Source organism: Nicrophorus vespilloides, unplaced genomic scaffold, assembly GCF_001412225.1.
Source record: "Nicrophorus vespilloides isolate i.1.1-1 unplaced genomic scaffold, Nicve_v1.0, whole genome shotgun sequence".
NCBI lineage: Eukaryota > Metazoa > Arthropoda > Insecta > Coleoptera > Silphidae > Nicrophorus > Nicrophorus vespilloides.
Genome location: NW_017098193.1, coordinates 1,783 through 16,206, shown reverse-complemented (window position 1 = coordinate 16,206; position 14,424 = coordinate 1,783). Strand labels below are relative to the sequence as shown.

General features: G+C 31.6%; 1 protein-coding gene across 1 annotated transcript; it reads left to right on the top strand.

The window, feature by feature from the left end:
* Nucleotides 1-363: 363 nt before the first annotated feature.
* Nucleotides 364-14,424, top strand: LOC108561874 (carbonic anhydrase-related protein 10-like; the record flags this gene model as incomplete). The annotated part of the gene is given in 4 exon segments (XM_017919980.1): nucleotides 364-518; nucleotides 5,528-5,665; nucleotides 14,001-14,043; nucleotides 14,226-14,424. Coding segments are annotated over 4 exon segments (401 nt in total), but the record flags the coding sequence as incomplete, so codon positions are not given.

Below are 14,424 nucleotides of genomic sequence, written 5' to 3'. Positions count from 1 at the left end.
GTTTTGATTACACAACAACTCAATTACGCACTTGCATTCGATTAAAACTCGAAGAATTATTGTCAATTATCGAAAATGTAAAAAAAAAAAACCCGGCGCATCCACAATTTATTTTAACATTTTTGTTTCTTCGTGGTTATTTTAAGAAAAGAAAAACTATTAAAATTCAATTGTGATTTAGTCGTTTTGCAAACGCTTATATAAAAGAGTAGGGTAGAAAAATGGAAGCAATCAAAATCGTAATGCCGGGTACTTTCGTGTGACATTAATTGTTTTTGCGGTCTTAGTTTTTGATAAATATATGTCTGCAGATGTATATGTATACGTGTAAGTAATTTATGTGTGTGTGTGTGTGTTTTACAGGCGCAGCAACGCCAATAAAACATCTGTCCTTGCGGAGTCTGCTGCCAGATACAGAGCATTTTATGACTTACGAGGGATCCACGACCCATCCTGGATGCTGGGAGACGACCGTCTGGATCATCCTCAACAAGCCCATTTACATCACCAAACACGAGGTTCGTACCATAAGACTCTTATAAAATTGTATATACGTATATAGTTAGTTGAGGAGACCCAAAGGCAACTTAGAAATATTATCTCCCTTACAATAAACCCGAAATCCCGCAATAAAATATTACCCCATCTATTTGTATAATGCTCAAATAACTCGTCTCTACTACTACTTTTACTCATTCCCTCTAACTATCTCTATCTTCATTTGTTTGTTTCTTTTGTTTTATTATACACTCGGTATCTCTGTCTATCTCCACTTGACTTTTATAGGTTTTTATTAAAAATCTTGCTTGTGAATTTGTTCAACTTCGTAACTTTCGAATATGAAGTAATATTCCTTCAATTTCATATCCGTCTCTTGCGTATGAAATAAAATGTATTCACATTTATGTCATGGTGTTTACAATTACAGCATTACCTCGCACAGTACGGACTGTTTGAAATCGAATTTTAAAAAAGACTTGTTTATTTAAAATTTACTTTTATTCAATTAGAATAACAAATTTGAATTCGGATTGATCGATACCGGACTATGCGAGCTATTTTTGTATAAAGATAAATGATATAAAAAAATATTTGATATTCATATTTATGACATTTCTATATGAAACAAAATAGTAACAATTATTTCATGACAATCTATGTTTATATTCAAAAATAGTGAAGAAACAAAATACTTACACTTTATTCATGACAATCTATGTTTATATTTAAAAATGAGAGTAGAAACAAAATAGTAACAATTTATTCATGACACTCTATTTGTATGTTTATGTTTTTCAAAGGAAAACACGTTAAATTTAAAGGATACGCGTTTTTTTATATGTGATTTTCTTGTCCCCTTCTGTTTTCAATCGTTTCTTTGCAGCTTGTTTTCTCTGTAAAATGAAAATTAATGGACTAGTTGGCAACGGTGCGCGATTAGTGCGGTATTAATAGGAACGGATTGGACCCTCGACGAATGCGAGCCGTATAAAAATTTCGCCGTAATCAAATTGTAATCAATTTATCCTGCGCCATAGAAAAGGGGGATGATGCTGCTGCTGCTGCTGCTGCGATGAGGGAAAGGGGAATCCCCGGTACAATTAATCGAAGTAATCTGGTTAACACCGAATGGCCATTTCCACATTTATCAATCCGCAATGGGACGTAGGCGGCGGCGGTCGCCAAAATGGTCCCCGAGGGACGGCTCGGACATTTCATCCCATTCCGTATATAGCGAGGAGCAATAGATAGATGTAGTATACGTATATAGTGTGAGTGGACGAGTGTCCGCAATATTACATATATATGTGTGTATGCGTGTTTGTGTACATTGAGGACCCGAACCGGATGTAGCGACGGAAATAAGTGAATGCAGAATGTGAAAAAAACAAAAACACACACACACGACCCTCTTGATCCGAGCGTTTCGTCGCCCGTTCTGCTGCTTGTAACGCGCGTGCCGCTTCCATAAATGTTTATTATCACTTTGGAGATTGTTTACATCGTGAACTTTTAGTGCTTTATATTATGCACGTGTTGAACATGAATATGTCCCGGCGACTTTTGGCTTTGATCCAAGACCTTCCGCCGCTTTGCTTTGCTTCGCAGGTACAAAGAAGAAATCTCTCCAGCAAAAACAGTATTTTACGCCTCTCCATAGAATAATCTGCATAATTACATTCACCTTCTTTTTATTCGAAACTCAACTTTGAAAAGCATTTTTTTTCTATATATAATTTCATCCAATTACAACTAAAAGTAAACAAGCAAAAAATCGCTAATTTTATTTTCTTTACAAGACATAAAACAATTTAATTATGTCTAACAATAACATTGAAAGGATAATCTAATTCTTAACAATAACTATATAAGATATTAGAAATGAAAATCTTGATTCATAAATAAAATGTAAGTATTGCAAACTCTCAAATTTAGTGTAAACTTAATTCAATTTATATAAAGCAAGCAAACATTTTGAATGTCCAAATGAACGTAAAGATGAAAAAAAAACTGCAATTACTCACGTTAATATTATAAAATCAAAAGAGGTTTTTTTTCACTATGTGTATTATAATTCAGAAACGAAAAGGAAACATGAATAATTGCTTCGGTTCTGAATGTTTAAGACTTTTCATCTATTATCAATTTATGGTACGGCGCGCCCGGTTTCAGCATGAAAGAGGATTACAGAAAATAAGAGAGAAAGACACACACACACACACGCACACATACAGTGAAATATAGAAAGTATAGAGAAAGAGAAGTATCATTAATTATTTTAAATTAAACTAACGTCCCCGAGGCCTCGACATGCCGACTTCCATTCCGAGCTCCCTCGCTTTTTATGCACTTTTCTCCCAAAGCCGCATCCCTTTCATTGAATGCTCGATTTTTTTAAAGAATGCCACCACGGTTTTCATTGCATAAATCGATACGCGCCAATACTATGTTTCTTTTACTGACCTTATTACAATCATTTTGTAATTAATAACACTTCTCATTTCGTATAAAACAATTTGATGATTATGAAACTTACCAAAAGAAATGTCAAATTTGACAGATTATAACATATGAACCACGTATACCTTAAAGCTCTTAGTGGATTCTCTTAAAAGATCCGAGTTTTATCTTAAACACGCATTTCCAATGATATAATAGGCTTGCGTGGTTCTTGAGTAATCACATGAAAGGTGAAGCCACTTCTTCTCAAACAACTACCAAAGTTTGAAAGCTTATAACAAACGAACAACGAATACCACAAACATACCAGTGGATGCATTGGAAACATCACTATTTTGTTTATAAGATGCATTTTCAATGATGCCAATCGATGAACAAAGACTCTTGAAATTGAAAATCTAATATTTCTTAATAAAAAATAATAATAGCGTCCCTAGTAACTAGAAAGAGTCCTTAGTAACTGTCAATAGTTGTTTGCTAACAGAGCTAATGTCATTAGGATCTATCATCAATTCACTTTTCTCCCAAAGCCGCATCCCTTTCATTGAATGCTCGATTTTTTTAAAGAATGCCACCACGGTTTTCATTGCATAAATCAATACGCGCCAATACTATGTTTCTTTTACTGAGCTTATTACAATCATTTTGTAATTAATAATACTTATTATTTCGTATAAAACAATTTGATGATTATGAAACTTACCAAAAGAAATGTCAAATTTGACAGATTATAACATATGAACCACGTATACCTTAAAGCTCTTAGTGGATTCTCTTAAAAGATCCGAGTTTTATCTTAAACACGCATTTCCAATGATATAATAGGCTTGCGTGGTTCTTGAGTAATCAAATGAAAGGTGAAGCCACTTCTTGTCAAACAACTACCAAAGTTTGAAAGCTTATAACAAACGAACAACGAATACCACAAACATACCAGTGGATGCATTGGAAACATCACTATTTTGTTTATAAGATGCATTTTCAATGATGCCAATCGATGAACAAAGACTCTTGAAATTGAAAATCTAATATTTCTTAATAAAAAATAATAATAGCGTCCCTAGTAACTAGAAAGAGTCCTTAGTAACTGTCAATAGTTGTTTGCTAACAGAGCTAATGTCATTAGGATCTATCATCAATTCACTTTTCTCCCAAAGCCGCATCCCTTTCATTGAATGCTCGATTTTTTTAAAGAATGCCACCACGGTTTTCATTGCATAAATCGATACGCGCCAATACTATGTTTCTTTTACTGAGCTTATTACAATCATTTTGTAATTAATAACACTTCTTATTTCGTATAAAACAATTTGATGATTATGAAACTTACCAAAAGAAATGTCAAATTTGACAGATTATAAACTAGATTCATTATATTATTTGCAGATTTATGTTTTTGGTAAAATAAGCTCAGGTTTTCTGAAGTAATGTACTTTGTCTCAGATTATAACTAGAATTCATTATATTAATTTTGCAGATTTATTGTCTTTTGGTAAAATAAGCTCAGGTTTTACTGAAGTAATGTACTTTGTCTCATTCATATATAAAATTATAAAAAATTAAAACATTTAATTATAGATTGAATTAACTTTATAAATTAAAGAAATTCACAACAAAATTATTGAATTGTAGTGCAAACGTAGATTTTATTATATTATTTAGATTTATTGTCTTTTATTAAAATAAGCTCAAGTTTTACTGAAGTAATGTACTTTGTCTCATTCATATATAAAATTATAAAAATTACAACAAATTAATTGGAATAACTTTATAAAAGTAAGAAATCGAAAAAAATGATAATTTTCTACAAAATTATTAAATTATACTGATTTTACGATATTATTTTATTGCATTTTAGTGAAGTGAGCTCAGGTTTTCTGCGAGAAAATTTGTCTTATTCATATATAAAATTATAAAAAATTAAAACATTTAAGTTATAAAGATTGAATTAACTTTATAAATTAAAGAAATTCACAACAAAATTATTGAATTGTAGTGCAAACGTAGATTTTATTATATTATTTAGATTTATTGTCTTTTATTAAAATAAGCTCAAGTTTTCCTCAAGGAAATGTAATTTGTCTGATTTTTATATAAAATTATAAAAAATGATTGAACTAACTTTAATTGTAAAGAAAACGTTTCTATATTCTATCAGATATCTGTTATTATTGTGTGAATTGTATTGAACTTCGAAATACCTTAAAGCTCTTAGTGGATTCTCTTAAAAGACCCGAGTTTTATCTTAAACACGCATTTCCAATGATATAATGGCTTGCGTGGTTCTTGAGTAATCAAATGAAAGGTGAAGCCACTTCTTGTCAAACAACTACCAAAGTTTGAAAGCTTATAACAAACGAACAACGAATACCACAAACATACCAGTGGATGCATTGGAAACACCACTGTTTTGTTTATAAGATGCATCATTGCATCATTGATTAGCGTACATGATTGTCGAATAATTAAATAAAAGGTTAAGACACTTATTTTTCAAATGAAAAAAAAACTGTTTTTTCTTTCTTTCCTCATGTTATTAATTTTTTTTTCTGTATTATTTTTACAGCTGTACGCTTTGCGCAAATTGATGCAAGGAACGGAGGACGCCCCGAAGGCCCCGCTGGGCAACAACGCGCGGCCCATACAGCCGTTGCATCACCGCACGATCCGCACAAACATCAATTTCCAAAACCAACCAACCAAGGTATATAACCACTCAGATTCCTTACTAAAAAAAACATTTAATTCGTATCCATCAGTAAACATTACGAGAGCATAAATTAATGTACTTCGTAATATTATAGTTTAAATATTTGCCAAGATTTACATGTCTAATCATATATTTTTTTTTATTAAATTTAATAAAATGAAGAAATACAAAAATGTTCTCTACGTTGAATGTATTTGCACGAATCTGTTATGATAAAGCGAAATCGAATATTTGTATTGTAAATATTGATGAGGAAGACAGAGAAATGGAAGATAATAAAAATGGGTTGGAATTTAATAAAGATCTTGGATGCCTTTGGGCATGCCAATTCAAGATTGTTTTTCTTTTTTTTTGGTTAATTGTAAATGAAAGATTTTTCTTGATTTCGTTTGCAAAACGGTTTTGTATGGAAAAGTCGTGAATCGTAAAAAGTGTAAGGTAAGTGTGTCGCTGGATGGCGTGCGCGACGGTGGTGCTAATGTGCACTTTGCATGCTGCCGTTTGGAAGTCCTTGCTTGCAGGGTGATAGATGACTTTCTTAGTGGGTTGTTCGAACCACCCCCAAAGGAGTGGCGCCACTGCCTCTGCTACTGCTGCCGCCGCAGCCAACCCCAACTTAATGGGACTTCTATTGAGGGAAAATCGGTAATTGAAACTGCAAAGTGCGACCGGAATATGACCGATAAATTCGTATATAAACGCGGTTTGTATTATATCGCATGATTTATTGGCCGCCACCCTTATTTCCAAACCCACATTCAACCGAAACCCCATTTCATAACGACAAACATTATTTTCAATCTACAATTATTCGATTCTTAAACAATGCAATCTATATTTCTCATGCAACTCTATATGTAAATCAAACCAAAATCAAGTTGTCACCTATTTATTACTTTAATATAATATTATACTTTTTTCATTACTTAAAGGACATTTCCTTAATTCATTAATAATTTAAATCTTTTTGTATAAGTAAGTTGTGTTAATTAACTAAGTGTAATTAATTTAATGAGAATGACAACAATTTCTTTTTTGTTATATACATTCAAAAATGGCGATCTAAATCAGCTGATTATTCAACAAATGTCAAAATGACAGTTAATAGATGCTGACATATCATTACTATTATTTCTTTACCTTTCACAAACAATAAAATTTTTGTCCTTGAATTTACGACAAAATCTTTTCTGGTGAATCAAATAATAAATATGCTATAAAAATATTTTTAATATTAGCATATTTTTTTAAAACGGCCACATAAAACAGCTGTTTACTAAGCAAATGTCAAAGTGACAATATCTCTTATTGTCACTTATTTTCATCAAAATTATTTTTGTACGTTACATAAACAAAACAATTATTGTTTTTGTATTTACGACTAAATCCGTTCTAGTGAATCAAATAAAAATATGAGAATAATATAAATTGTCGTTTCTTATTTAATTTTGACTTATATTTTTAATAACTTCAAACAGCTGATCATTAAGCAAATGTCAGATTGACAGTAACATATGTTGTCATATCAATTTCGTGCAGCAATTTAATGATGTTAAAGATACAATAAAGTCATTATTCCATTTACAATGAGCGTACGAGGCAAATGAAACACTCGTAGTCCTTGCGTTTGCGATTAAATCCTTTCGTGTGATAACATCAAAGGGAAACGTAATACTGCAAATATAATACATCCAACTGCAATGGCTTCGTTTCGCGTAAAGTTTTCCTAATTGGCCGAATCGTTCAGAAAAAAAGAAATATCACATTGCAACTGACACATTTCACCAAACTCCACATAAAGCTCATCAGATTTTTTCTTTTATTTGGGCACAAATTTTCAATAGATTAATAATTCCATTGTGTAATTTAGTTCTATCGTCATTTTAACAAAATTATTCAGTACGTCGAAAGATTCTGTTTAAATTTTTAAAATAAATTGGATGTGCCCCGTATAAATTCATGAATGTGTTGTGGGACGTACGTTAACTTTGACCTTGGATTTGCATACGTTATGCATTCGAATTACGCGATGCATAATGGGTTGCATAATATGTAAATTCGCTTCGCGACGTTTAGCTTCAGTTTACGTAGCGGTGGGCGTCCAAATTTCCCTCTCCCACTGGGACGCTCGGTTACATCGTCAATTCGATTACGCCGCACGTACAAAGTGCGCCGAAATTTACACACGACGCGACAAATAAAATTATCGACGAACTTTATTTCATCAATAATTTCGACCTGGTTCGTTATCGCATCAATTTGCTTCTGAATGTATCATTGTGGTCATAATCAACAAACAATGTTTAAAGTCATACAAAACACTTTTCATCATGGCACACTCTTCGTTTATAAACAAAAATTGCAACAAAAGAAGATTTCATGACACTCTTTATATTTTGTAGAAATAAATCTGCTCGGGTCTACAAACAATAGTACAATTTAATTATGAGGCCCTTCGTGATTTCTTTTACATTATACTAAAGAATAGAGAAATACATATAGTACAATTCACAATTTAACTTATCTGGATATTTCTTGGAGTATTTAAAAAGTTTAATATCAATTCAAATGTTTACACATTTACTGGTTAATATTATTATATAAAGCCTCAACAGTTCATAAATTGAGTTACCATTTCGAAATATACAAATTTATCTTAATAATAATAATATTTATTGTAACAATATCATAATTCAAACTTAACACAATAACAAGAAATGAAACTAGATTAAGAAGTTTAATTTTTTGTAGATTTTTGACTTGTGCAATGTGGCCAGCATCCACAGCTCCTTTTAAAAATAATTTGACGTACGAAGACTTCTTCTCGTAATCAAAATTATAAGTATTTTTCATCTATTTAATAATGGCCTGGTATGAGGATCCATTCCGATCCTTCATCTCAATTATGGCATTGCTAAACATCTGTGCTATTGTCAGCTTCATGTTGAATACTTTGCCAAATTATTTATTTTATCAACGTTTATTTTTCCACTAGGTATAGTAAATTCTTTTTTGTGCAGTCTATTTCAATTTTATTTATATCCTCGATTATTCGAACAGTTATTGTTAAGAAAGTTTGCATTTATACAGAAAAAAATGAGAATTAAACAAAATTGACATTTGACATATTGAAAAATGTCAATTAAATAAAATATTTTTTTTTGAAAATTATTGTTTTAAAGGCATGCTATGATTACAGACATAAATTGAAATTGTAACAGAAAGCGTAACCAATGTTACGGTTACTTTAGCTTCTTATATCTGAATTGAAAAAAATGGCAAGAAAATAAAATAAAGGAAAATTTTCAAGGCACATTTGATTTATTTATATAAATATTAAATCTATGGTTGCATAACTTTAAAAACAATTGGTATTTCATGCAGTATAATCAATATTTACCGATATATTAATATAGAAATATTGGTTTTAACAATAAAACACTTGTAAAGTAATAGCGTAATGCTAATAGTTTATGTTTTGGTAATAAAAAAAACAACGTTGAACAATAGTATTTTTTGTGGGTAAAGAGCGTAATGGACATGTAGTGCCGGAATTAAATGGAGTAATCCTTTCGTGATGCACCGGTCCGAGGTAAATTGGATTAATTGGAACACGCCAACAGCAACAACAACCAGAAAAAAAAAAACAAAAACAAGTCGCCTGCGTATTTAGGTTCGGTATTATTTGCGATAACTGTTGTCGCTTGCAGCGGAGAGGGTTTTTGGGTGAGGATGAAAATGCATGATGAAATGCGAGCGCGGAAACGCACAATTACGTGAAACGCGAAGCCACACTTACTCTACAAATTGAATTCGTCCTGTTGACTGGATAATTGCATATCCACTGTGCCTTCAATTTAATCCCATTTAATCCGGAAGCGCGCGGCACGCTGTGAGCCGCGAACGCAAACGCGCTCGAAAACAAAACAAAACAAAAGACATGAAAAACAGAGGCTTCGCGATTTTCGAACATTTCCGTGATGGAAAATGGTGACGCCTCCGCGCGGAAACAAAAAACGCTCGGCTCTGGGGGTTCCAGGTTTCCAATTTCCGGATTTTCGGAGGGTCCATTCCGGATACTCGACCAAAAAAACGCACCGAAATATTCAGATTCCCAAAATTTTCGGACCGGATCTCATTTCCGTGCTTTTCCGGGTTCGCGCGCGCCTATTTTCATTTTCTTAAGAGGAATATTCCGCTCACGTAGCTGGAAACCCCCTTTCCCTCCATTAGCGTTTCGCCATTAAAATGCGACACACCCGGCCGGATATAATTGCGGAATAAACTACCCCGAAAACTATTCGCACCGGCGAACACTTTATTATTATTCCTTTAATATCAACGAGTATATATAACTTTGGTTTAGTTTGTTTCTTTTAAATGCTAACGGCTTTTTTTCTACTCTTTCTACTCTTTCAACGCTTATAAGGAGCAGACAATTGCTAAACAATGCATGGAATTTATGGGAATCTCGGGTGTGAGGTGAAACCTATTAAGAAATTACACGCAACAGAAAGAGAGAGAGAAAAAGAGTGCAGCAAAATAAAAAAAAGTTTGGATCGATTAGCGAACGTCCTGGCATTTCGTGCCGCAGCACCCTTAACATTTCATTCAATAAATGTTACACGCCTCCGGATTTAAACACTTTGTTTTCGTGTTCTCCGCTTGTCTTTCTCCCTTTGTCTTTCTATATTTATATATATGGGGTTGGCAACAAAGTAATTGCCTATTTTCTTAAACAAATGAAACATCATTTTTTCCATTTTGATCGATGACATTTTGTCATCTTTCCATCAACTTCATTATCCCACGCTCATTGAACTTCTTATGTAATGTAATGTAATTTCACAATGTTATCATTATCAGATTTACCAACTCTTGAATTGCGAGTTTGACAACCATACAATGCACAATACCTTTGTAATCCCACCAAACTGACAGCATTATCTTCTTTTAGTACATTTCAGCTTTCTGTGTTGTTTGCACTGGTTCATTTTCTTTAGACCATGGTTTCGTTCGATGTTATGATAAACTATCCACTTTTCCGTTTTAAAAAGGTTCGTTTTCATTTAGTTTGAGACGCAAATCGCAAATGTTAAAGCGTTGAGTTAAATGAAGTTTCTTTAATTGTGTTTTAAACGATTTTCAATTGTTACCAGATTTTTGACAGAAAAATCACCAGAATGAAATTTATCAAACCAATTCCGACACTGTCATTCTTTTAGAGCTTCATCACAATACACAACACTTCTTTACTTTTAGTAAATAATAAAGCAAAATATGATGAAAATGAACAAACTAATCTCGCAAATAAGCTAGACTATAAAATTATAACATTGACAGAAGTCATTCAAAACAAAACACTACTGCCAACCAAATTACGAATCGACAATTACTTTGTTGCCAACCCAATATATCCAAAAGAGCTATTTTCCATCAGGATTTTCAAACTTTTTGTTACTACGCCTCCATTGACCAAAAAAAGCAAAGCCTTGTTAACTTCCAATTTATTGATTTTGTTTTTCCTGATTACATCACTAATATCAGTCAGGATGAATTCAATAGAAATATTTTGAAACCAATTTATATTTTCAATTTTTTTCCGCTGTTCTCATATATAATATTCATCTCTAATTAAATTATAAAATAAACATGAAGCATTATATCTACACTCATTTAATACGTTACAAATGCATCAAACAAATTAATTTATCGTAAATTAAATCGGCGCATCCAACATATTTTGTAATTCAATTTACTAAAGTGATACAAAAAAAAAGCGCAGAATCATTTCGCCTCGAATTAAATTATAAAATAAACATTAAGCATTATTTTTCACACAACTAATTTCATTAAAACACTTTAATTTATCAATTATTTTATAAAATAATTCACAAACAATTAACTTTAATCAATTTTCTAATACATCTCAATATTAATTATTGTAAACGACTATATTTTCTTCTATTTTATTATTATTTAATACATTTATTTTTTTAATAAATAGAAACATTTTCCATTGTTTTTAACAAGAACTTTTCGTTAAGATGAATTTCTGTTGCTTAAATTTGAAAATTGTGAATTAAAAACATTCATTTTCGTATGTTTATTGAATTTTACACACCCAATAATAAAATTATATATTTTTAATTAAAACATAATAAATTTTGCTAAAAGCACCATACAAAATACACAACGTTACCCGGCGCATCCACCCTCTCCACGTTTGGTTCGGTTTTGTTAATTATTTTCATCACATTCAGAACTTTCAAAATAATTTCTCCGGTTATTCATGTTCGCCGTGTAAATTAATTTCGGTGTCGTTGCGTATTATCAACAGGACGGATTACCGCTCCAAAAAACCGAAACGTTCTTTATTAAATCTGCACGATCTCCGTATTAAATCTGCAGCATAGAAAGCCTGGTTATTCAGAAGTGCGGAATCACCCTCGTCATTTCCCATCCATCCGCCAAATATTAAATCCATTCAAGCAACACGCATACAAATATACTGTGGAAAGAGAGAAAAAAGTACATGTATAAAGTTAATTTCGTATAACTAAATACATCTCAGCATTTACTTTTTTATATTCAAACCCGGTTTTTTTTGTTACATCAAAAGGAAATCTCTTTTTTTGTATGTTTATACTTTATTTTCAATGTAAATAGTGCTTTTTTATGATCATCAACCACCAAAAATTACTGTTTTTATTAATAAATTTCCATTGGAAATGTAAAAATCTTAATTTACGTTTCTAAAAGTTTATACATAATAATTTGTATGTTTATCAATGATATTTTATCAAGAAAATTGAATGAAAATTGTATCTTTTTTTTTAAAAGTTAATTTAAAAAAATTGAAAAATTAAAATTTCATACTTCTTTTATCAAGTGTGCACAATTTTACAAAAAAATTTGTCTTTAAGACAAATTGAAAATAAAAATCTCAATAATAAATGTACATATTGAACAAATTTTGATTATTTATTAAAAAAATTTTCGTTTTTAAGAACTTTGAAAACAAAATTTTCTCAAATTAAAAACTAAATGAAAATATTGAACACATTTTCGAAAGCGAATTACTTCCAAATGAATGAAACCACATTAAAATTTGATCACGCATTACATTCCCCAAATATCCAACTTTCATATGCATTTCTTGGATCCATTCTATCTAATATAGTTTCTGCGAAAATCTCTAAAATGTGAATTCACAGCGTTCATTTTTTATTACTTGATATTTTCATAATGAATTACAGTCAATTGGATGAAGCCACAATGAATGAAAATGTTGAATAAATCAGAATATATCAGAATCAATGCAAATATTGAACAAATTTTTGATTATTTATGAAATGTGTAAAAATTTACCAAATTTTTTGTTCTTAAAAACAATTGAAAACTAAGAAATAAATGAAAACATTGAATTTTTTTTTGATTATATAATAGATTTGTACAAATTTGTAAAATTTTTGTTTTCAAGAGGTAATTCGAAAATGAGAGTATGAAGAAAACTTAATTCCAATTAAATTTTTTTTTTTTTTAGATATATGTACTGCAATAACATAGGGTGTGATATAAAAAATGTAGACTGTTATGGGCTTTAGCCTCTTTCAGCCTTCTGTGATTAGGGTTTACAAAACAAAAAAAAAAACATCAACAATAATTATAAGAAAATAAACAGAGATTGAAGAACACAAATAAATATTAGTAACAGAGTAACAGGACACAAATATATATGCACTTAAACAAATCACATCACTGCATGAAAAAACGAATAAACGAATGTTTTACATCACTGAGGGGGAGTGTTTTTTAAAGTCTTGGAGAAGTTGTATTAATGTGGGGTCCTTGGAGTTAGCGTAGGATGCCAAGAAAACTTAATATTCAACTTTCATATGCATCTTTTGGATCCATTCTAATATTTCATATTTTCAACGTGAATTACAGCCGAATTTATGAAATGTGTACAAATTGAACAAACTTTGATTATATAACAGAATTGTACAAATTTATTAAATTTGTTATACAGTGGAAACTCGCTTAACGAGTTTAATCCTTTCCAAAATTTCCGGATTTTTATTCGTATTGTGAAACACGTACACTAGTTTTAAAATTGATGTAGCAGGCGCACAATCCTGGACTTCTCCTCATCACTCGTTATGCAAAACTTCGCTTGTTAAGCGAATCATTTTTCTTACAATTCGTTTTGCTCGTTATGCGAGGTTCCACTGTATATCAATTGTGTACAAACGTATTAATTTTTTTGTTTGCTTTTGGCAATAGTGTAAATGTTTCTAACACGTGTCGTGTTTGTTTTGTTTTACAGAATAGCAACTGTCCAAGTATGTACAAGGAGATGTATTACAAAGGTAATTGAAGCAATACACTAGATCTTTGTTCCACTCTTGTTCAAAATCCTGCTGCTGCCTTTTGCACTGTTCTCACTCTCTCTCTCTATATATATATGCATATATATATACACACATAGTTATGCATGTGTGCGTCACATAAAGGTTCCCATATTAAACCTAATGGAGCTATGTTGTTACAGCTAATAAATGGAGTCCCGATGTCAAGGACCATCCGTTCCTCGCCCTGCAGCATTCGCTCCATTGAAGCAGGAACCATCCGCACTTCAGCAGGACGAGGAGGAGTAGAAGTAGAAGAAGGAGAGGAGACAAAGCTCGCCACTCATAACTTAATAGTCAATAAAGAAGTTTCGTCGCGCGAACCCGGAGCATCCCCCACCC